The sequence below is a fragment of the Coregonus lavaretus genome (assembly GCF_964263955.1).
Source record: "Coregonus lavaretus genome assembly, chromosome: 2".
Lineage (NCBI taxonomy): Eukaryota > Metazoa > Chordata > Actinopteri > Salmoniformes > Salmonidae > Coregonus > Coregonus lavaretus.
Window position 1 is genome coordinate 35,366,524 of NC_139989.1, and position 24,273 is coordinate 35,390,796.

General features: G+C 43.0%; 1 protein-coding gene across 1 annotated transcript; it reads right to left on the reverse strand.

Moving 5' to 3' along the window:
- Window positions 1-1,843: 1,843 nt before the first annotated feature.
- Window positions 1,844-20,376, reverse strand: LOC311148202 (MAGUK p55 subfamily member 2-like; the record flags this gene model as incomplete). The annotated part of the gene is made up of 12 exons (XM_084185082.1): window positions 1,844-2,020; window positions 3,535-3,663; window positions 3,787-3,989; window positions 4,232-4,393; window positions 4,586-4,657; window positions 10,899-11,004; window positions 14,034-14,165; window positions 15,246-15,473; window positions 15,800-15,955; window positions 16,171-16,323; window positions 18,750-18,853; window positions 20,346-20,376. The coding sequence occupies 12 exons, from the start codon at window positions 20,374-20,376 to the stop codon at window positions 1,844-1,846; spliced, it is 1,653 nt and encodes a 550-aa protein (XP_084041208.1).
- Between the last annotated feature and the right edge of the window lie 3,897 nt (window positions 20,377-24,273).

Here is a 24,273-nt window from a genome sequence, read left to right on the forward strand (position 1 = left end):
TGGCTGTGTGTTTCGGGTCGTTGTCATGCTGGAAGACCCAGCCACGACCCATCTTCAATGCTCTTACTGAGGGAAGGAGGTTGTTGGCCAAGATCTTGTGATACATGGCCCCATCCATCCTCTCCTCAATACGGTGCAGTCGACCTGTCCCCTTTGCAGAAAAGCATCCCCAAAGAATGATGTTTCCACCTCCATGCTTCACGGTTGGGATGGTGTTCTTGGGGTTGTACTCATCCTTCTTCTTCTTCCAAACACGGCGAGTGGACTTTAGACCAAAAAGCTCTATTTTTGTCTCATCAGACCACATGATCTTCTCCCATTCCTCCTCTGGATCATCCAGATGGTCATTGGCAAACTTCAGATGGGCCTGGACATGCGCTGGCTTGAGCAGGGGGACCTTCGTGCACTGCAGGATATTAATCCATGACGGCGCAGTGTGTTACTAATGGTTTTCTTTGAGACTGTGGTCCCAGCTCTCTTCAGGTCATTGACCAGGTCCTGCCGTGTAGTTCTGGGCTGATCCCTCACCTTCCTCACGATCATTGATGCCCCACGAGGTGAGATCTTGCATGGAGCCCCAGACCGAGGGTGATTGACCGTCATCTTGAACTTCTTCCATTCTCTAATAATTGCGCCAACAGTTGTTGCCTTCTCACCAAGCTGTTTGCCTATTGTCCTGTAGCCCATCCCAGCCTTGTGCAGGTCTACAATTTTATCCCTGATGTCCTTACACAGCTCTCTGGTCTTGGCCATTGTGGAAAGGTTGGAGTCTGTTTGATTGAGTGTGTGGACAGGTGTCTTTTATACAGGTAACGAGTTCAAACAGGTGCAGTTAATACAGGTAATGAGTGGAGAACAGGAGGGCTTCTTAAAGAAAAACTAACAGGTCTGTGAGAGCTGGAATTCTTACTGGTTGGTAGGTGATCAAATACATATGTCATGCAATAAAATGCAAATTAATTACTTAAAAATCATACAATGTGATTTTCTGGATTTTTGTTGGAAGTGTACCTATGATAAAAATTACAGACCTCTACATGCTTTGTAAGTAGGAAAACCTGCAAAATCGGCAGTGTATCAAATACTTGTTCTCCCCACTGTATATAAAAGGTATCTGTGTAGTCACGTTTATAAAGGTTGTACTGAGAGTACATCTATCATACACATCTCTCTATGTATCTACATGTTATGTTTTATGTTCACACCTTAGTGGCTTGCCTTTTTGAAATGATAGAAAAGAATATCCCAACAGTAGGTGTCAAAAAGTGTCTCAACTTGAACGCCCCATACAAAAAAATAGAATGTGGTATTAAAAATAGAATTTGGGGAATAAGACAGCTGGCTCTCTTTGAGCGAGTGTGTGTCTGTGTGTGTGTGTGCGCATGTGTGTGTGTGTGCGCGCGCGTGTGTGTGTGTGTCAGACCTGCAGTGAAGACATAAACAGTAGAAAACTATCTACCACTGTTTACTGTTTTGATGTAAGATTATGTATTTCATATTCTGAATCTCCATTTAATGATTCATGTAAACATAGATGAACTATTGCTGACCTAAAGAGTCAATGTAGTGAACATGATTATGGTAAAGACACTCTGCAACCGCACACACACCAGAATCACATAATGCCCAAACAAGAAAATCCTTCATGTTTTGTCGATACATTTCCAAAAGCAATAAGTACACAGCAAAAATAATGCTGTCAATTCAGTCTTATCTATGGGGTCCAAAGTTCAGAGGTTCAGAGGTCACTGTGATGATGAGCCAGACAGTACCGTCGGATGTCTTGTGGGGATGAGTGAGAGAACAAGTGTTCAACACCACCCTCTTGTCCTTCTGTCTCCCGCTAGAAGACCCAGGTGACTGGGACCCACTGCTGGGTAGCAGAGACCTTCTCCAGGGCTGCCTTCAGGTTCCTGTAGCTCTCGTCCAGGTTGTCGTTGACGATGGTGAGGTCAAAGTAGTGTCCGTAGGCCGTCTGGATGCGGGTGCTCTCGTCCACTGTTCTCTTCAGCTCTGAGTCCTACAGAGAACAAAGATGGTGGTTGTTAGAACTCAGAGTAACAGGAGGGGAACAGGCCCTGGACAAGCTAATTAGCTATGTTCATGAGGCGCAATCGCTACGAACCTGGAGGCTCAGACATGTAGCTAGTGAGCAACGTTAGGGCCTTTCAGCTTTACAGCAAGTTGTGACCTTGGCACTATAAGGTTATATCTGCGCAAAGCATAGTTCTGAGATATTGAGAATCAAAGTTTTCACATCACAGATCTCAGAAACTGTTTTGTAATAAATGTGTCTTTAATAACCTATTAAGGTCCTCACCTTAAAGGTACCTAAAGTGGAGAGCATTAAAATCCTGAGACATTTGTAAATCTGTTTTTTTATCGGCTGCAATAGCAGATAGAACCTTATGGCTCTGAAATGTAAATCTGGGTTCAGCCATAAGGTTCTATCTGATACTTCTGAATTAGACATGTTCAGTTTTTAAGAAGATTGTAGCTATTTGAATACATAAATGATAGAATAACACTATTTTATCCAGATAGTCAGAACACATCATCAAATACATTAAGAAATGTATTATGATCATCAGACTAATTACTATCATCAGTGAGCAACGATGTGACATCATTTACTTTAAGATTTCTGACAGTGTTGTTTTTGTTTTGCTTGCATGCCATTATTGCTGGTTAGACTAGCCTAGGCCATACTTAAGTGAGATGGCAAAGATGTGTTATGATTGGTCCGTCTGTATTTGTTCAGGCTTGTGATTGGATAGCTCCACGTTCAAATGGTTTATGCAGATAGAACTTTCTAGTAAAAAAAAAGTAAAAAATCACTTAAGATTAACTTTTTCGAAAATCTAACTCCACAGACATACAGTATGAATAACTATCTAAAGATCTATTATATGTTACTAACTCATTTTTGACACACATATCAGATAGAATCTTATAGTCCCAAGGTCTCGAAGTAGTAAGTGCTACAAAAAGGGTCTTTACACTGAGTATACCAAACATTAGGAACACCTTCCTAATATTGACTCCAATGCTTCCCACAATTGTGTCAAATTGGATGGATGTCCTTTGGGTGGTGGACCATTCTTGATACACACGGGAAACAGCGTGAAAAACCCAGCAGCATTGCAGTTCTTGACACAAACCATTGCGCCTGGCACCTACTACCATACCCCGTTCAAAGGCACTTAAATATTTTGTCTTGCCCAATCACACATACACACATACACAATCAATGTCTCAATTGTCTCAAGGCTTAAAAATCCTTCTTTAACCTGTCTCCTCCCCTTCATCTACACTGATTGATGTAGATTTAACAAGTGACATCAATAAGGGATCATAGCTTTCACCTGGTCAGTCTATGTCATGGAAAGAGGAGGTGTCCTTAATGTTTTGTATACTCAGTGTATAATGGCTAAACAAAGTGAGGCATGTTGGGATTCCTGAATGAAATACATAGCAGTCGTTGATTTTTCCATTCAGTCATTATCCTCTGTTTGGCTTCACCCTGGTGCTTACCGTCAGCTGCTTGGTGACGACTCCAGTCTCGACAGCCGACTGGTTCATGGCCTTGAGGACCTCAAAGTCAGGGGCCTCGATGAACACCACGTAAGGCAGGAACTCAGACGTCCGCAGTACCTTCAAGGCCTGGAAGTAGTACAAGGAATACAATGTCTGTAAGAGGTACCAATGTCTATAACAGTTAGAACCCTGAATTCACCCATATAGGGCTCCAGATTGTGGGGCCACAATGTAGTCAGTTGCTCCTACCTGAGGATTGGCGTCCAGTACGCAGATGCGACCGGCCTCCACCACCTCGTGGATGGAGTCCATCTTGGTGCCGTAGAGATTGCCGTCGTACTCGCCATGCTCCAGGTAGCGGCCGTTCTTGATGTCTGCCTCCATCTTGCTCCGCGAGGTGAAGGCATACATCTGGCCCTCCCGCTCCCCTGACTTTGGCTTTCTGGAGGTGTCTGAAGGATGCAAGAAGATTTTCTACATTTTAGTCATTTAGCAGACACTCTTATCCAGAGCGACTTGCTGGAAACTGTTTCAACAATCACTAGTTACTATATGAAGGTGTCCTAACACAATGGATTCAATCCAAAGTCCAAAGAATATTCTCTGATTGTTAGGACTATACATCAAGGGCTAGCTTTAGCATGTTAGCATTTTTTTGTTAATTAGTTGGAAAGTTAGCGTTAGCAACGCTCACGGGGGATGGTGGTGCCGTAGTGCTGTGGGTTAGACAGCAGCAGTTTGTTCTTCAGGCTGCGTCGGCCCACTCCCAGTGCACCAATCAGAACCAACGTCTTCCTGCGGAACGGAGGCACCTTGGCAACCTCCTCATAGATCAGCAACTCATGCCTGTCAAACTCTGAGAGATAGATTAATAGAGAGAGAGAGAGAGAGAGAGAGAGAGAGAGAGAGAGAGAGAGAGAGAGGGTGAATAAAAACAATGACAGATAAAGACAGAGACATACAGTGACAAATTGATAGCTTTGTTTATTTGTTAACCTTTCAATGTAACTTACAGAAACACTCAGAATTCACAGAGAGGAATTCCCACCTGCATTCTTTGTGGTTAGATACATCATCTTTTTCTTCTTGTTCTTTCCCGCCACTCCAGTACAAAGATTTCCTGTCACAATAACAAACATGTAAACAACGATGATCCCATTAAAACATGATCCCATACAAACTCCATCTATCCACATGCATCCACAGGTATTCACATGGTTTTCTTATTAATCATCCATTTGATTTTACTCTAGGGGGCAGTATATAACAATACCAAGTAGAGGTCTTAATGGGTCCAAAAAGTTGGAAACATTCCGAAATGGACCTGGGGCTTTCCCACCCGGACCCGATATGCATAAATATTTTTTTTAAATATAGAGACCCGTTCCAAACAGACCCGAGGACAACTAGACACATTCAGTATAGACCTGGTCGGATCCAGACCCGGTCCGCAGCAGAAAAGTGAATTTTCTAAGCTACTTTATTAACCGGAGCTGATAAAGCACGAGGGAGAGGAGGGAGAGAGAGGTGCTGCTCTAGCAGGCGGGGGAGGGCGGATGTTACTGTGAGCGAGTGACACAGGGAGGAGGGAGGGAGAGACAGCAACCAACCAAGCCGACTCGTGCAATAGTAGACTAATACCTGCCATATGTATCATCCAATATGATTACGTAGTACCTGTCTTGACTGCATCAAACCGGGAGAAGCTAGTTAAGCTAGCTAATGTTCGCTAGCTAGGCTAATTGAGGCTGCTTTCTCGTCCTACCGTTACAAATAATAACAACTCCATTCAGAATTTTAAGTAGCAGCCTACCTATTGTCTCTTGGTCATTGTAGCCTATCCTGCTCCTTTAACTTTTAATTCTGTGATTTTAATTCCATCTTCCATTGATTAGATATCTCATAACTTTTGCCATGGAGACTCTATGACGCTTTGATGACTTATGATGACAACAAGCTACACGTGCCACTATCTTGAAAAGAGCAGCAGCATAAATTATACAGTTTATCTCTCTCTCTCTACTGCAGCAGTCGCCTTTCGGACACAGTACCAGTCAAACGTTTGGACACACCTACTCATTCAAGGGTTTTTCTTTATTTTTACAATTTTTTACATTGTAGAATAATAGTGAAGACATCAAAACTATGAAAAAACACATATGGAATCATATAGTAGCCAAAACGTGTTAAACATATCCAATTATATTTTATATTTGGGATTCTTCAAATAGCCACCTTTTGCCTTGATGACAGCTTTGCACACTCTTGGCATTCTCACAACCAGCTTCATGAGGTAGTCACCTGGAATGCATTTCAATCAACAAGTGTGGCTTCTTAAAAGTTAATTTGTGGAATTTCTTTCCTTCTTAATGCGTTTGAGCCAATCAGTTGTGTTGTGACAAGGTAGGGGGGTATACAGAAGAATGTCCATATTATGGCAAGAACAGCTCAAATAAGCAAAGAGAAATGACAGTCCATCATTAATTTAAGACACGAAGGTCAGTCAATCAGAAACATTTCAAGAACTTTGAAAGTTTCTTCAAGGGCAGTCGCAAAAAAACATCAAGCGCTATGATGAAACTGGCTCTCATGAGGACCGCCACAGGAATGGAAGACCCAGCATTACCTCTGCTGCAGAGGATAAGTTCATTAGAGTTACCAGCCTCAGAAATTGCAGCCCAAATAAATGCTTCACAATGTTCAAGTAACAGACACATCTCAACATCAACTGTTCAGAGGAGACTGTGTGAATCAGGCCTTCATGGTCAAATTGCTGCAAAGAAACCACTACTAAAGGACACCAATAAGAAGAAGAGACTTGCTTGGGCCAAGAAACACGAGCAATGGACATTAGCCCAGTGGAAATGTGTCCTTTGGTCTGGAATCCAAATTGGAGATTTTTGGTGAACGGATGATCTCTACATGTGTATTTCCCACCGTAAAGCATGAAGGAGGAGGTGTTATGGTGTGGGGGTGCTTTGCTGGTGACACTGTCTGTGATTTATTTAGAATTCAATGCACACTTAACCAGCATCGCTACCACAGCATTCTGCAGCGATACGCCATCCCATCTGGTTTGGGCTTAGTGGGACTATAATTTGTTTTTCAACAGGACAATGACCCAACACACCTCCAGGCTGTGTAAGGGCTATTTGACCAAGAAGGAGAGTGATGGAGTACTGCATCAGATGACCTAGCCTCCACAATCCCCCGACCTCAACCCAATTGAGATGGTTTGGGATGAGTCAGACCGCAGAGTGAAGGAAAAGCAGCCAACAAGTGCTCAGCATAGGTGGGAACTCCTTCAAAACTGTTGGCAAAGCATTCCAGGTGAAGCTGTTTGAGAGAATGCCAAGAGTGTGCAAAGCTGTCATCAAGGCAAAGGGTGGCTATTTGAGGAATCTCAAATATAAAATATATAATTTGATTTGTTTAACACTTTTTTGGTTACTACATGATTCCATATGTGTTATTTCATAGTTTTGATGTCTTCACTATTATTCTACAATGTAGAAAATAGTAAAAATAAAGAAAAATCCTTGAATGAGTAGGTGAGTCCAAACCTTTGATCTGGTAGTGTATGTAAGGGTCCTTTCAGACAAGTCAGTTAAAATTAAACATACCCGAGACCCCTGACAAACATATCAGATCCAACCCAGACCCGTGACATTATTTCGAATTCGGGTCCCGTATCGGGTCTCTGTATTCGGGTACAGGTGGATCTATGAAGACTTCTAATGCACCCATCATTCCCCTCTACATAATAAGCTACACATCTAGGATCTGACGATCTGCCTCATATTAAATGCTGTCTGTTCATTTGTGAAGAGTGAGAGACAGACAGACAAACAGACAGACAGACAGACAGGGGGTAAGAGTTATGGTGAGTTAATAATGTGGGCTGCACTGGTAGGCATGAGTCATGACCGCAGTAAAATTCCATTTGATCATTGAGTCACGGTAATCTCCTTTTATGCACTCTAGACATGCTTTGGTAGTGCTTTGGTAGTACCCAACATGATTGTGCCGTTATACAATACATATCCTACCGCATATTACGCATGGCAGAAAACAAGTCATGAGTCATGAGGTCATGAGTCATGACCGCAGTAAAATTCCATTTGATCATTGCGTCACGGTAATCTCCTTTTATGCAATCTAGACATGCTTTGGTAGTACCCAACATGATTGTGCCGTTATACAATACATATCCTACCGCATATTGCGCATGGCAGAAAACTAATAAAACTAAACTGATTTAAGATGTCTTTGGTACATAATGGGTTTAGCCTATACTCCAAAATAAAACAAATTTGAGTAATCGCCTTTTAGTGTGGACCATATTATTATGCATACTGGATGGACTAGTTACCTTATGCTCCGCTGCAAAATGTCTATCCATGAGTCTGGGAGAGAATGTTTGTCCAGCCCTAGGCGATGCTGTTGGTTTATTGATTGTGCAGGGCGGCTTACAGTTAGTCTACAATAAGTGAATTTGTTTTTGATTTTGAATAGCCTAGTAATAGGGATTTTTAATTATAATTAATTGAGTGTCACATTACCTTCAGCTATACAGAATATCTCACCACCATGCGTTTCCATCTACTCCTCGCTCTCCTTTATTCCTTTATTGGGCACGCAGACGGGCTCTCAACAGTTTAGTGAAATAAATATGTTTTGTTTTGCAAAAACATGTTACTATTGATGTTCCCTAACAGATTTCACTTGGTTTCCCAAATTAAGCACTGGGTAGCTGCAGGAACAAGGTTTGAGAGCCCATGGTATACAGACTTTGGGCGGAATATTACCTGTCGGGCAGAGAGAGCATACTCCACAAACAGTGTTTGATGCGTGGAGTGAAATAAGTGTTCTTATATTTATTTCTCAGCTGCTCATATTAAGCACATGCTCCGCTATAAAACCGAAGTAGCCTACAAAACGGATCGACGGGAAGCACGGCCTCCATTCGCTATTTGAGTGCATACAGATGACATGCATGTTTTCCCCTGCTCCTGCCCATTCTAAAACGAAACTAATTTTACATATTAGTAAAGAAAATATTACATTTAGAATAGTCTGATGGGTGAAAATATGATCATTTGATGAGACAACAGCTGTGCTGCCTAAGGTAAGGAACAGAGCACAAGCTACTTTTGTTATTTTCTCAAATCATCAATATCCTATAGGTCGCATCATGCAGCCCATATATGTTTTGATTTCTAAGACATTCTAAGGTTTGTATCATTCACAACTAAAGTTGCCAAATAACTCTAAATCTAGCATATACAGTGCCTTCGGAAAGTATTCAGACCCCTTGACTTTTTCCACATTTTCTTACTTTACAGCCTTATTCTAAAATGGATTAAATAAAACAATTTCCTCAGCAATCTACACACAATACCCCAAAATAACAAAGCGAAAACAGGTTTTTAGAAAATGTATTAAAAATGAAAAACAGAAATACCTTATTTGCATAAGACCCTTTGCTATGAGACTAGGAATTGAGCTCAGGGGCATCCTGTTTCCATTGATCATCCTTGAGATGTTTCTACAACTTGATTGGAGTCCACCTGTGGTAAATTCAATTGATTGGACATGATTTGGAAAGGCACACAACTGTCTATATAAGGTCCCACAGTTGGCAGCGCTTGTCAGAGCAAAAACCAAGCCATGAGGTCGAAGGAATTGTCTGTAGCGCTCTGAGACAGGATTGTGTCGAGGCACATATCTGGGGAAGGTTACCAAAACACTTTTACATCATTCAAGGTCCCCAAGAACCCAGTGGCCTCCATCATTCTTAAATTGAAGAAGTTTGGAACCAGCAAGACTCTTCCTAGAGCTGGCCGCCCAGCAAAACTGAGCAATTGGGGGAGAAGGGCCTTGGTCAGGGAGGTGACCAAGAACCCGATGGTCACTCTGACAGAGCTCTAGAGTTACTCTGTGGAGATGGGAGAAGGACAACCATCTCTGCAGCACTCCACCAATCAGGCTTTTATGGTGGAGTGGCCAGACGGAAGCCAATCCTTAGTAAAAGGCACATGACAGCCCACTTGTAGTTTGCTAAAAGGCACCTAAAGACTCTCAGACCATGAGAAACAAGATTTTCTGGTCTGATGAATAGAAGATTGAACTATTTGGCCTGAATGCAAAGCGTCACGTCTAGAGGCAACCTGGCACCATCCCTACGGTGAAGCATGGTGGTGGCAGCATCATGCTGTGGGGATGTTTTTCAGCGGCAGGGACTGGGAGACTAGTCAGGATCAAGGGAAAGATGAACGGAGCAAAGTACAGAGAGATCCTTGATGAAAACCTGCTCCAGAGCACTCAGGACCTCAGACTGTGCGAAGGTTCACCTTCCAACAGGACAACGACCCTAAGCACACAGCCAAGACAACACAGGAGTGGCTTCGGGACAAGTTTCTGTTCTGACTGTCCTTGAGTGGCCCAGCCAGAGCCCGGAGTTGAACCCGATCAAACATCTCTGGAGAGACCTGAAAATAGCTGTGCAGCAATCCTCCCTATCCAACCTGACAGAGCTTGAGATGATCTGCAGAGATTAATGGGAGAAACTCCCCAAATACAGGTGTTCCCAGCTTGTAGCGTCATACCCAAGAAGGCTTGAGGCTGTAATCTCTGCCAAAGGTGCATCAACAAAGTACTGAGTAAAGGGTCTGAATACTTATGTAAATGCAATATTTGCATTTTTTATTTTTATATTTTATAACAAACAGTTTTTGCTTTGTCATTATGGGGTATTGTGTGTAGATTGATGAGAAAAAATGTGTTTAATCAATTTTAGAATAAGGCTGTAACCTAACAAAATTAGGAAAAAGTCAAGGGGTCTGAATATTTTCCGAAGGCACCGTAGGACCTGTTTCAAATTATCACTTTTACGCTCAACATAGCCACTTCATACGCTCTGTAATGGGAAAAATATATTCTTACTATAAAATCAGATAAAATAATGTAATAGCACGGGGTGTATAAGCATATCTTGTCAGCTAAATGAACCAGCCTACAGCATATGGCATGGAGCATAGCCAGATAACATATGCCTACAGTAGGCCAACTCCTATTCTCTTCTTCTGAAATACATTTTCATATGATAATGTTTCTTTAGACCTGACTAATCTAAATAATGGATTCATTGTGATGGTGTATATTAAATTGATATATTCAACTTTTTTAAATGTAGATGTTCCAAAGACGCGCATCAGAGGCTTGTATGCGTGGAGGCATGGAGATGCTAAACGTGATTATGTTCATTAACGGTCAATTACTGTGAGACTGGCAGTCTTTTGCATGACAATAACCGTCTGACAAAATGTCATGTCTGCCACAGCCCTATGCACTGGTCCTACCTGTGGGGGCCAGCTCCACGTCTCTCTTGACAAAGGCTTTTCTTTTCTCCTCCAGCAGCTGACTTGGGATCAGCCCAGCACTGCCTCCCTCCACACAACGACGAGCCTGACAGACCCACAGGATGATACTCTCATCAATACTTAGACCCACCAGTACACACACTGTATACCGATAGGCACAAGTAGCCACATTTAGAGGTGATAGTATTGACAACAGAAGCAATACACTAAACAATGTGTGTTACATACAATACAGAAAAACAGAAAGGAAAACGCTGCACACTGCTGCTCATGCTCCCAGGTGATATTTATTTATGACAATGTTTCGACCCTTAGGTCTTCATCAGGCATCCATATCCCAGGTGGGGGTGGAATATCCTATATATAGGGGCAGTACTCAGTGACATCACTACCTGAAACAGGAGGTAAAAAATAGGTTCACAATATTAACATTCAATGTATCAAAATATATGTTCATATACAAGGAATGTGATCAATATTTACATACTATATTCTTACAATGTTCAATTAGGATAAAAAAAAACACAATTTGGACATATTGAAACTATAAAAACGTTTTCAAGTCAAACTCCTCGTTAAGGCCAAGAGGAGACAGTGTGTTGAGCCTGTGGATCCAGAAAGATTCCCTTTGAAGAAGTTTCCTTTCAATGTCCCCTTCCCTGCGTGACATCTTGACCATTTCTATTCCAATGTATCTCAGAGACCTAATAAGATGTCCAGCTTGTACAAAATGGCAACCAGATTTTTTGGCTCACCTGTCCGTATATTGCTGTGGTGCTCACAGATCCGTATCTTAAGGCTTCTGCAGCAGAGCATGACATCACCTATACCAGGCAGGCACATTTTGAGTAGTAACGTACCTCTGACAGAGAATATCTGTACCTTTGTAGACTATGTTGTGAAACCCTGGGCGATCTCCCTCCCCACGTATACCTGAGACTCTATTGATTTTATTAATTTTTTTAAATCTGTGGACCATATATGAGTGGCGCAGTGGTCTTAGGCACTGCATCGCAGTGCTAGCTGTGCCACTAGAGATCCTGGTTCAAATCCAGGCTCTGCTGTAGCCGGCCGCAACCGGGAGACCAATGGGGCGGCGCACAATTGGCCCAGCGTCGTCCAGGGTAGGGGAGGGAATGGCTGGCAGGGAGGTAGCTCAGTTGGTAGAGCATGGCGTTTGCAACGCCAGGGTTGTGGGTTGGGGGAATTGAACCCACAATAAAAAAGAATAATGTATGCACTAACTGTAAGTCGCTCTGGATAAGAGCGTCTGCTAAATGACGTAATTCTATTCTGTGTACTTTTGATGTTACCAGTCTATATACTAACATCCCCCATCAGGGTGGCCTAGAGGCCCTCAAGTTCAACCTCAATGAACTTCCCCCTAATGCTCTTCCCAGCACCAATTGTATTGTGGACCTGGCTGAACTGGTATTAACCTCCAACTATTTTCTCTTCAGAGGAGACTTTTTCCTCCAGACCAAAGGGACAGCGATGGGGAGCACTATGTCTCCTAATTATGCTAACCTATATCTAGGAATGTTTGAAAAACAGGTGGTGCTGAATCCAGACCTTAACCCCTTTCTCTCCAATATTCTCCTAATTCTGAGATATTTGGATGACATTTTCGTGATCTATACAGGGACCCAGGAAGAACTTTTGGAATTGCATGCTTATCTAAACTCTATGAATGAACACCTTCATTTCAACATTAACTATGACCTATCACAAATCAGTTTTCTTGATGTTATTAAGGACAAAACCTCCTTCTCTACAGATCTCTGTAGGAAACCTACGGACAGGAATACCCTCCTTAGAGGTGACACCTTTCATCCACGTCCACTTATTAAAAGTGTCCCTATAAGTCAATTCAGTCGCATCAGAAGAATATGCAGCTCTGATGCCACGGACCTCACACAGAGGTTTAAGGAAAGGGGGTACAAAGACAATTGGGTAAAACATGCCAATGATCGTTTTGAAGGGCTAACACAGCTGGAAAGCCTTCAACCAAAAGTTAAAGAAAAAGCATGTCCCCTCATGCTTTACCCAATACTCAACATTGGGGAAGGCATTTAAGGAAATTATCAGGAAGCACTGGTACATTATTGACACTGACCCACAATTGAAACCCATTTTTAAATATCCCCCACGTATGGTCTTTAAAAGACCCCCAAACGTGAGAGACATTGTGGTTAAATCTGATTACCCACCAGAGAAAAGGGAAACTTTCTTGGACAAGGTTCCGGAGGGTAATTACAAATGTGGCCAATGTGCTCAATGCAGCTTCACGTACAAATGCAACTCATTTACCCACCCCTGCACAGGACAAAGATTTAAGATTACCTGCATGTCCACCAATGTTGTTTACATGTTGAATTGTCCTTGTGGTCTGTCTTACATAGGGAAAACCCGCAGAAGCCTTAAGATATGGATCTGTGAGCACCGCAGCAATATACGGACAGGTGAGACAAAAAATCTGGTTACTGTTCATTTTGTACAAGATGAACATCCTATTAGTTCTCTGAGATACATTGGAATAGAAATGGTCAAGATGTCACGCAGGGAAGGGGACATTGAGAGGAAACTTCTTCAAAGGGAATCTTTCTGGATCCACAGGCTCAACACACTGTCTCCTCTTGGCCTTAACGAGGAGTTTGACTTGAAACCATTTTATAGTTTCAATGTCCAAATTGTGTTTTTGTTTTTTTCCTAATTGAACATTGTATGAATATTTTATGTATATTACTATAAATATTGATCACATTCCTTGTATATGATCATATATTTTGATACATTGAATGTTAATATTGTTAACCTGTCATACAATTTTTACTTCCTGTTTCAGGAAGTGATGTCACTGAGTACTGCCCCTATATATATGACCTTCCACCCCCACCTGGGATATGGATGCCTGATGAAGACCTAAGGGTCGAAACGTTGTTATAAATAAATATCACCTGGGAGCATGAGCAGCAGTGTGCGGCGTTTTCCTTTCTGTTTTTCATTAATTTACCTACAACTCCAGCACCTGCTGAAAGTACCTGGATGTGCGCATGTTTTTCAGGTTTTTTACATACAGTACAGTACATGGCAAAATAATCCATATGGACCCACCTGCCACCAGTTGAGGTCATCCTGATTAACGATCTGCAGGATGTCACCGGTGTAGAACTTAAGCCCCGCCTCTTTACAAGGGATCAGGTTGTCATTGGCTGGGTCATAATCATAGTGACACTTCACAAACACCTGTGGGGAACAGGAAGAAGATACATACAGATGGTTACGAGTCTGTTATTGTTGGATAGAATTGAACATTTCGTACCAAATTCAAAAGCAGAAGCTTGAGTTGTGCACACTTCTAAATGCAAATTTTACATTTGTTTATCGAAGTGGAAGTTTTGCTCTAGAGCATGCAGTATGTGCATTCAGAGTATACAGCTATATACAGTATTCCAGCTAATCACTGCAAGCCATTATCAACCAGAAAGCATAAAAACAAACCACTTTCTACAATCCTCAGTTGAACCTCATTACTGTAAACATCAACACTTCCTCAGCAGCCATAACACCCTTCTGCTGACGACTTGTTTGTACTCTGACTATCTTCCCATCCCGGCTTTTCCACAGTCCACCAGCCACGGAACGAGGGAAGATAAAAGGGAAGAAATCCCCCCAAAAGACGTAAGGGATTACTCTGCCTGGTGGTATCCATGACAACCAGCTGGGGAAGAGGGGGTGAGCACAAGCAGACAGTGTGACACCGTCATAATCCACCCCTCAAAGTATATTCTTAGAGCCAGTAAATTATGTACAAACTGTCTAGTAGATTGAAGTTAATTGGCAGTGGCAGATTAATGCTCTTACCTTGGATTAGTATTTGGGTACAATAGTGGGGACCTGTCTGTGGGGTTTATAGCTTGTCTGTCTTGAGGCATGGGGCTCTTGTTTGTTTTTAACGTTTACCTGTCTGTTGGGCTGGTAGCATGTTGTTAAAGTAAGTGTTGTGTATGTTAACTCTTACCTGTCCACTGGTAGTTTCTTAGGTCACACTTTATTTGGATCGTCCGGATTGTCCATCTGTAGATTCTCTACTATCAACAAACTATCTGTTGATAAGCAACTGCTTGCTAAGGTTATGGTTAGGGTTAGAATAAGGGTAAGGCTTAAGGTTAGGGTAAGGGTTAAGTTTAGGGTTAGGATAAGGGTTTAGGTTAGGGTTAGTAGATAGTTAGTTGAAATGTTACTGATAGTCTGTACATAGTCTGTTGAGCATCTACAGATGGACTATCCCCCCAAAAAGTGTTTCCATTTGTTATTAACTCGTACCTGTCCTGGCGCGTGGCCCTCCTGATAGCTGGGGAGGATCTTGAGCACCACGCTGCCGCTGGCATCCTGCAGCATCTCCTGTAGCACCCTCGGGTCCTCGCCCACCTCCTTCCCGTTCACCTCCTTGATGATGTCACCCGCGTGGAGGAGACCCTGCTGGTCGATCATCCCGCCATGGAGGATCCTGGCAATCACCAGCTCCCCCGCCTCCACACGGAAAGTCACGCCCTGAACAGGTTCAAAACATAGAACCAAATGAGGATGTGTGGGGTCTTGCTACTTTGGCACAAACTCTCTCCTCTCTTCATTGTCCTTCTACACTGTCCTATATGTTCAATAAAATATCTAAAATGACACAATAATTGGCATTCCCTCTCTTGAAAAAAATACATGAATGATGATACACTACAGTTAACATTATACACTATGGTTAAAACCACTAGCCTGGTTGTGATTCAGCCAAAGGAGGGAAGAGTTGACTAAAACTCCTCAACTCTGAGTGCCATGCTATCAATAATAGATTGGTGATAGGCAAAGTGCAAGGTGGTACTAACAAGGTGTTCCCCAGCCACTTTGCGGATGCCAACCATCCGGACGGCATCTGGGGGCACGGGCTGGTTGCTGACGGGGAGCTCCATGTAGGCACAGGGGCTGGGGGGAGGGGTGTCACACACCTGGGACGCCACCGAGTCATGGGTCTCCAGCAGAGACTGGGAACCACTCGGCAGAAGGAGAACATTAGATTGACAGCAGACTAAGGCGACAAGAAATACTTTCTTGAGACTAAATAGTGGATTATGTGATGAAGGATATTTCTTCTCTGCACGTCTATGTAGGTGTATGTGTCCATTGATGTCCACGTGAGTGTGTGGTTTAATGTGTATGGGTATGCGTGTGCACACTACGTGTGCGTCTGTGTGTGTACCTGGAAGTGGGGTTCGTTGAGGATTCGTGTGAGCTCTGCTGCGGTGTTGCTTTGGTGTGTGAAGGGACTCAGCTCTCGGAGGATCTCCTCGACCAACTCTACGTTGTTGTCCCTCACCGCCTCCAACCTGGTCTCCTCCAGACTCTCTGGCTCCTTCGGGACATAAGGAAACACACACACACACACACACACACACACACACACGTATACTTTTATTTGTTTACCTCCCGCTTTGGGCTGGATGTGTCAATGTGTAGTTCATGCATGCATAATCTATGAGCAGAATTACTGTCTTACCTCAATAAGCCACAAAAACCCTAGTTTCAAAGCGACTGTTTTTCTGGAAGCTGTGCTGCGCCATTTTACCTACGATTTCCCCCTCGTGGGTCAGCCCCCTAGCAATTTGAGTTCTAGCCAATGAGCTTCAGCCCCTCGCCATTTGAGTTACAGCTAGCAAAATGCACACCATTTTCGGGACCACTTTTGGCTCGTAAGTGCTACTTTCAGAACTACTGGCTAAAAAGTATAGAAAAGTACTGGAGAATCTCTTTAATATGAAAATAAATATGTTTGAGAATGGTTTTGCGTACTCTAAAAATAGTAAGTACACATACGTTGCACCTTAAAATATATATAAAAATCTTTGAAAATCCTTTTTTTTTTGTTCTCTGTGACTTTTATCTGATTAAATAAGTATTTTTCATCAAAGTAGAGTGGAAGCCATTAATATTTCACAGAGTCTCCAAGATCCGCCCAAATGTTCCTTTTAAAGAATGCCTGGCTGGCAGACTTTCTGTTTGAAGTTCATTCACAGAGGGAAATGAGTTGAAAGTCAGCTGATCATGTCTTTAATGTAAAAGCAGATGCTTGAAAGTAATTATTGAGAGAATTTGTGGACATTAAATTATCAACTGAAGGGATGGGCCAGACACAACCCTGGGGTCTGGAACTGAGTGGCATCTGGCACCAGCCAGGAGTTTAGGCTTCCAGCCCAGTGGTTGTCATAAGAGCAGATTTAGGATCCACCTATCTTTCCTTAAATGTAAACTTACTATGAAGAGGCATTAAGCAAATCTGTACTGGGATCAACACTTAAGGGCAAAGTGACCCACCTACACAGAGTATATGGGCCTCACTGACAGACCAAAACTGTCATTGAAACTCTTTGGGAATCATCCCACCTGGTGGACTAGTAGTGCAATTACATCATATATCTGGTTCATTGACAAACTGTGGTTCAAGGCAAATCAATATGCCAGGCCTCCCTTAGAAGTGCTAATTTTAGTCTGGGCTGTCACTTCTCATTTCCCCTGTAGGGAAGAGTTGTGTGTGTGTGTGTGTGTGTGTGTGTGTGTGTGTGTTTGTGTGTGTGTGTGTGTGTGTGTGTGTGTGTGTGTGTGTGTGTGTGTGTGTGTGTGTGTGTGTGTGTGTGTGTGTGTGTGTGTGTGTGTGTGTGTGTGTGTGTGAGAGAGAGAGAGAGAGAGAAAGAAACTCCTCTCAACATCTGACATCAAAGCAATCCAGCAGGAGTCATTAGTGCTGGGGCATGACAGTTCCACATCCTCAGATGTCGACTAGTTTGAGATCATATTACCCTCTTCATCAGTCCTCCTTGGGACAAGAGATTACCTCATTTAAATAATGACATTTACTTGCCCTAACTAATCACGAATAAATGAATAACAAAATGATAAAAGACCTGTTGGGCTTTTTTTTAAAGATTTGTGTCTTGGTAGCCTTTGTTCCAAACCAATCCCCTGTATTTCCAGCAACAGTACACAGACACTTCCCCTTTTATCACTGAGCAAGACTTCAATTAAAAGGTGCCCAACCCTTCTCCTTGGGGACCATTAATGAAACAAAAGGCTAAACACCTAATTTATTTCCTAAGCAATTGAATGATTCCCATTTCTGTCTCCTTTGTTCACAGCTGTGGTTTCCATTTCCCCTCAGCCATAGAGAGTGTTGTAATGACTTACAGCTCTCACTGCTATTTTCATTTGGTAGTAAATCCTCTAACGGATTTGCAAAGGTTGATGCGTCTCACCTTTTTTTAAATGCATGCCGGCTGAAGGGGGGTATCAGTTGCAATTACATGCTGTGATGCCTCTCACCTTTTATAGAATGCATGTTCAGAGGGAAGGTGTCAGTTCACATGGTATTGTCTCTTTTGCCATACAGGGTTGTGAGTTTGTGAAGGCTTGAATGAGTTATAGCTTCTGGGAACGTGCAGTGTCTTTTTGGCGCTGTAATTTCTTGGTTTTAGGACTGTGGGCCTTATTCAATCACTCTCTCTGGTTTGTGTGTGTGTGTGTGTGTGTGTGTGTGTGTGTGTGTGTGTGTGTGTGTGTGTGTGTGTGTGTGTGTGTGTGTGTGTGTGTGTGTGTGTGTGTGTGTGTGTGTGTGTGTGTGTGTATGTGTATGTGTGTGTGTGTGTATGTGAGTGTGTGTCTGACCCTACATACTAGGCCTACATATTTCACCTTTCTCTGACTCACTATGAGGCTCTCTGTAGGCGTGTGAATACATCCTGCCATGTTTGAGTGTGGGTGTACTAGGTCTCTCTCTCTCTGACTCACCACGGGGCTGTCTATGATGCCCTTGAGGAAGATGAGGTCCAGGTCATTGGCAGTGGTGGAGCTGTTGCTGTCACTCAGGGTATCCAGGACCTGGGGGGGTACCGCTACACACAGAGACACAGAAACACTGATACAGATTCAGAGGAAAGAGTTACACCCAGCTTCACACAGGACTGGGAGGAAGACTCGCCCTTTTGCGAAGACAAGTTAAACTTAACGTTTAAGTTTTGGAGGAGTTATCGCATTTCTACTGCCAAGGTTCAGGAGGTTTTCCGGACCATGTGATGTAAGCGGACCATGTGATCTATTAGTGGGCCCCACAAATACTGTAAGAACCTTGAATGGATCATCAGTTTGAGCTTTATCTCATAAAACCTTTAGCATACAGCTAAATGTATAAAGCAAAGTATTGTTTTACAGGCTTTCAACTCAATTTACACCCCAGTCAGCAAGCTCCCCCCGTTAAACAAGATTTTTAACTGTACAGTATGCTGCCTCTGCATTTCTGCACCCAGCTATGAGTGACTAAGCTATGAGTGACTAAGCTATGAGTGACTAAGCTATGAGTGACTAAGCTATGAGTGACTAACGATGTCATACATCTATATGACATCAGCATGTCGTTAGCATGTTGCTCTCCAGTATAGGATATACGGACTTAAAAATATATATATATATAGTTAGTCACAATCAATGGCCGTATCCTACAATGTCATAGTATCTAATATATGGTCTGCCCAAGGTCTCAGTTGACCATCTTCTGCTATTGTTTAAAAATAGTCCATTTTGTGGTATCTTTCTCACAGAGAAAATAAAAGTGCTCATACAGTATCTTCTCTCTAAATCACTACTGGGTAGTATTTGTGTATCTTAAAGGGGCAATCAGCAGTTGAAACAATAACAAAGCGTTTTCCAACCACTGTTTCAGTAAAAAGCTGAGGAAGAAATGTAACCACTCTCAAATTCATACACAGAGCTATGGATACAAGGACTGACCATCCATGATATCAACATTATAGTTTTAACCATGTTTTGAGGCTATACAGTGTTTGTTTACATTTACTTTGTTTAAATACATTAGAGTAAAACAAGCTTATTTTGGTTTGTGATGGGGTACGGCAGTTGAACTAAGCTTATAAGGCATTTATAAGTTATATTTTTCAAGAATCAATGGGTACATATAATTCATTTATAAGTCAACAAATTGATGTAGCAACTGCAGATTGCCCTTTAATGTAAAGTGTGACCCAAGACTCCCTCCACCAAAGCCCAAAACTTATGCAGGAAAAGATGGCGGCTGTTGTCTGGACAAGCAGTGAAGTAACAGTGTCAGTTCAATCTCCATTTAGGGGCCACATTATATGGCCTCATTAAAGTAGACCTTTGCTGGCTGCGACAGTGAGACACTGTGGGTCTTAATGGCTGTGTGGTGTGTTTATGGATGTGCGTTTCATATAGAAAGTGTGGCGGACCCATTTATCAGAGCTATGGACAGAGGAGATGGGTTGGGTAAGGGAGGAGAGGAGGAAGATGGGGATGGAGGAAGGAAAGGAGGGATGGAGGGAGGAAAGGAAGGGAGAGGAAAACAAAACTCACCAGGCTCTGTGCCAGTTGACGCCACAGGCATGTTGAGGCTTTAGTCAAACTGTGTCAGCTGCAGGCAGAGAGTAAGAGGAAGAGAGAGAGAGAGAGAGAGAGAGAGAGAGAGAGAGAGAGAGAGAGAGAGAGAGAGAGAGAGAGAGAGAGAGAGAGAGAGAGAGAGAGAGAGAGAGAGAGAGAGAGAGAGAGAGAGAGAGAGAGAGAGAGAGAGAGAGAGAGAGAGAGAGAGAGAGAGAGAAATGGGGGGGGGGGGCATTAATAAACATTTATTTTAATTAAAAATGTATTTTTATTGAGAATGTTTCATCATGTGTGCATGCATGTGAGCCAGAACAGACATCCATTTTGAATGCAGTCATCAGAGCTGAAATGTATTGTAGAGACCTTCACGGGTCAAAAAAATTGGATCCGTTCTGAAATGGACCCGATATGCATAAATTAATTTTTAAAATATAAAACCCGTTCCGAACGGACCTGAGGACAACTAGACCCGTTCCGTATAGACCTGGTCGGATCCAGACCCATTCTGAATGCTACTTAATTAACCAGAGCAGATAAAACACGAGGGAGAGGAGGTAGAGAGAGGTGCAGGTGCCGTGCTGTGTGTGTAGGTTACTGTGAGTGTGAGCGAGTGACACAGGGAACAGGTCGGAGGGGAGGGAGACGAGAGACAGCAACCAACCAAGCCGACTCGTGCTATAGTAGACTAATAGCTGCCATAGCTAGGTTATTTATCATCCAACATGATTAAGTAGTACCGGTTTTGGCTGCATGAAACCGGGAGAAGCTAGTTAAGCTAGCTAGGCTAATTGAGGCGGCTGCATGCCCTTTCTCGTCCTACACAGTTACAAACAACAACAACTCCATTCAGAATATTAAGTAGTCGATGGTAGTCAATGGTCGATGTAGCCTATCCTTTTTCTTTTAACTTTTAATTAAATCATTTTAATTCCATCTTCCATTGATTAGATATCTCCTAGCTTTTGCCCCACGTGAAGACTCTATGACTGTAGCCTATTGCCACTTTGATGACTTATGATTGGCCAACAACCACAAGCTACACGCGCCACTCTCGTGAAAAGCAAAGAGCAGCAGCATAAACTATGCAATTTCTCTATCTCTCTACTGCAGTAGTCGCGTTGGGATCTGTATGGGTCCTTCCGGACAAGTCAGTTAGAATTACACATAACCAAGACCCGACAATCATATTAGAAACGACCCAGACCCGTGACATTATTTAGAATTCTGGATCTGGACCCGCTCGGTCCCGGATCGGGTCTCGGATATTCGGGTAGAGGTGGATCCATGAAGACCTCTAATGTACAATAACGATACACATTTATACCAGCATAGAATCCAGCAGGTGCATTTGGTATTTTTTTCTTACTATAATATTCACCAGCAGGGAGTGCTGTTTTCCCACCAGCAGATTATATTCAAGTTTGAACGATGGACTACATTTACATTTACATCATTTAGCAGATGCTCTTATCCAGAGCGACTTACAAATTGGTGCATTCAACTTATGATAGCCAGTGGGAAAACTACTTTTTTCTTCTTCTTTTTATGGGGGGGAGTAGAAGGATTACTTTATACTATTCCAGGTATTCCTTAAAGAGGTAGGGTTTCAAGTGTCTCTGGAAGGTGGTCAGTGACTCCGCTGTCCTGGTGTCGTGGGGGAGCTTGTTCCACCATTGGGATGCCAGAGCAGCGAATAGCTTTGACTGGGCTGAGCGGGAACTGTGCTTCCGTAGAGGTAGGGGAGCTAGCAGGCCAGAGGTGGATGAACGTAGTGCCCTCGTTTGGGTGTAGGGTCTGATCAGAGCCTGAAGGTAAGGAGGTGCCATTCCCTTCACAGCTCCGTAGGCAAGCACCATGGTCTTGTAGTAGATGCAAGCCTCAACTGGAAGCCAGTGGAGTGTGCGGAGGAGCGGGGTGACATGAGAGAACTTGGGAAGGTCGAACACCAGACGTGCTGCAGCGTTCTGGATAAGTTGAAGAGGTTTAATGGACTACCAATAAGCACTGATGTTTTCCTTGACTTATATACACTTATACACTGAGTGTACAAAACATTAGGAACACATTCCTAACATTGAGTTGCACCCTGTTTTGCCCTCAGAACAGCCTCAATTCATTGGGGCATGGACTCTACAAGTCATCAAACCGGCAATAGGCAACAGTCATAGAGTTAGGAGATATCTAATCAATGGAAGATGGAATTAAAATGACAGAATTCAAAGTTAATTGAGAAGGATAGGCTACAATGACCAAGAGCCAACAGGTAGGCTGCTATTCTGAATGGAGTTGTTGTTATTTGTAACTGTAGGATGAGAATGCGCATGCACTGCAGCCTCAATTAGCCTAGCTAGCTAACATTAGCCAGCTTAACTAACTTCTCCCGGTTTGATGCAGTCAAGACAGGTACTACATAATCATACTGGATGATAAATAAACTAGTTATGGCAGCTATTAGTCTACTATAGCGCGAGTCGGCTTGGTTGGTTGCTGTCTCTCCTCTCTCCCTCCCTGCTCCCCGTTTCACTCGCTCACACACGTTTCACTCGCTCTCCCGCCTGCTAGAGCAGCACCTCTCTCTCCCAAGTGCTTTATCAGCTCCGGTTAATTAAGTAGCTTAAAAAATGACTTTTCTGCTGCTTTCCTCGGATCAAATCGGACCGGGTCTGGATCCAACCAGGTCTATATGGAACGGGTCTAGTTGTCCTCGGGTCCGTTCAGAACGGATCTCTATATAATTGTTTTTTTATTTATGCATATCTGGCTCGGGTGGGAAAGCCCCAGGTCCATTTCGGAACGGGTCCAACTTTTTGCACCCGTGAATACCTCCAATCTAAGCCTTTGTTTCGGATTTCTTTTAACCCTTCGACGGTGTGCGGGTATCTATTCTCCCAGGACAATGTAAGGAGACATGAACAAGAAAGAAGGCCTGCGCCGTCACAGACAAAGTGGGCATCTGGTGTAGCTAATCCATGGTATCCATGACAACAGGCTCAATGTATGGTACGAATGGGGAGGTGGGGGCAATAAAGGAGAACAAAAAGAGAGAGCAGCGGTCCCACCCCACTCCATCACCACCCCACCAACACTCATCCCCCGAAGAGGAGAGATAGTAAAAACCATGCAGAGAGGTCCTGTATATGTCGAACGCTGAAAGGAGATGGTTTAAGAGAGAGCATGATACATAGAGACTGAGAAAGAGAAAGAGAGTGAAAGTGAGAGAGAGAGAGAGAGAGAGAGAGAGAGAGAGAGAGAGAGAGAGAGAGCGAGAGAGAGAGAGAGAGAGAGAGAGAGAGAGAGAGAGAGAGAGAGAGAGAGAGAGAGAGACACAGAGGGCGGGACGACAGACAGAGGGAGAAAGAGAGACAGAGAGGGTGAGAGAGTGAGAGTGAGACATACAATGAGAGTTAGACAGCAAGACTAGAGAGTGCATGAAAGAGACACAGAAAAGTAGCGAGAGTAAAATTAAAGAAGCAGAAGAAAGAGATGAAAATCCTATTTCAGCAAACAATAATAAGAACCTGAGGCGGCAGACAGACAAATCAATCAGACAAATGTATTCTACCAACACACTCAACAAGCCATTTTGCTGCATCACAGTGTTTTGTTAACTTCTGCTAGACAGATGTCGGACAGATTCCCCTCATTTACAGACTCTTCCGAGTCAGTGGTTGTTTGTCCAGGATCAAAACAACTCATGTTACTGGGCAACAAGACAGGCAGTAAGTAATGAGGAGGAGGATAGCATCCACATGAATGACCCACATAGATTACACCTGCTTCTACCACTACTGCAGTTACTACACTTCTGTATTGGATATTTATTTGTTTAATCTGTTATATACAGTACCAGTCAAAAGTTTGGGTTTTTCTTTACTTTTACTATTTTCTACATTGTAGAATAATA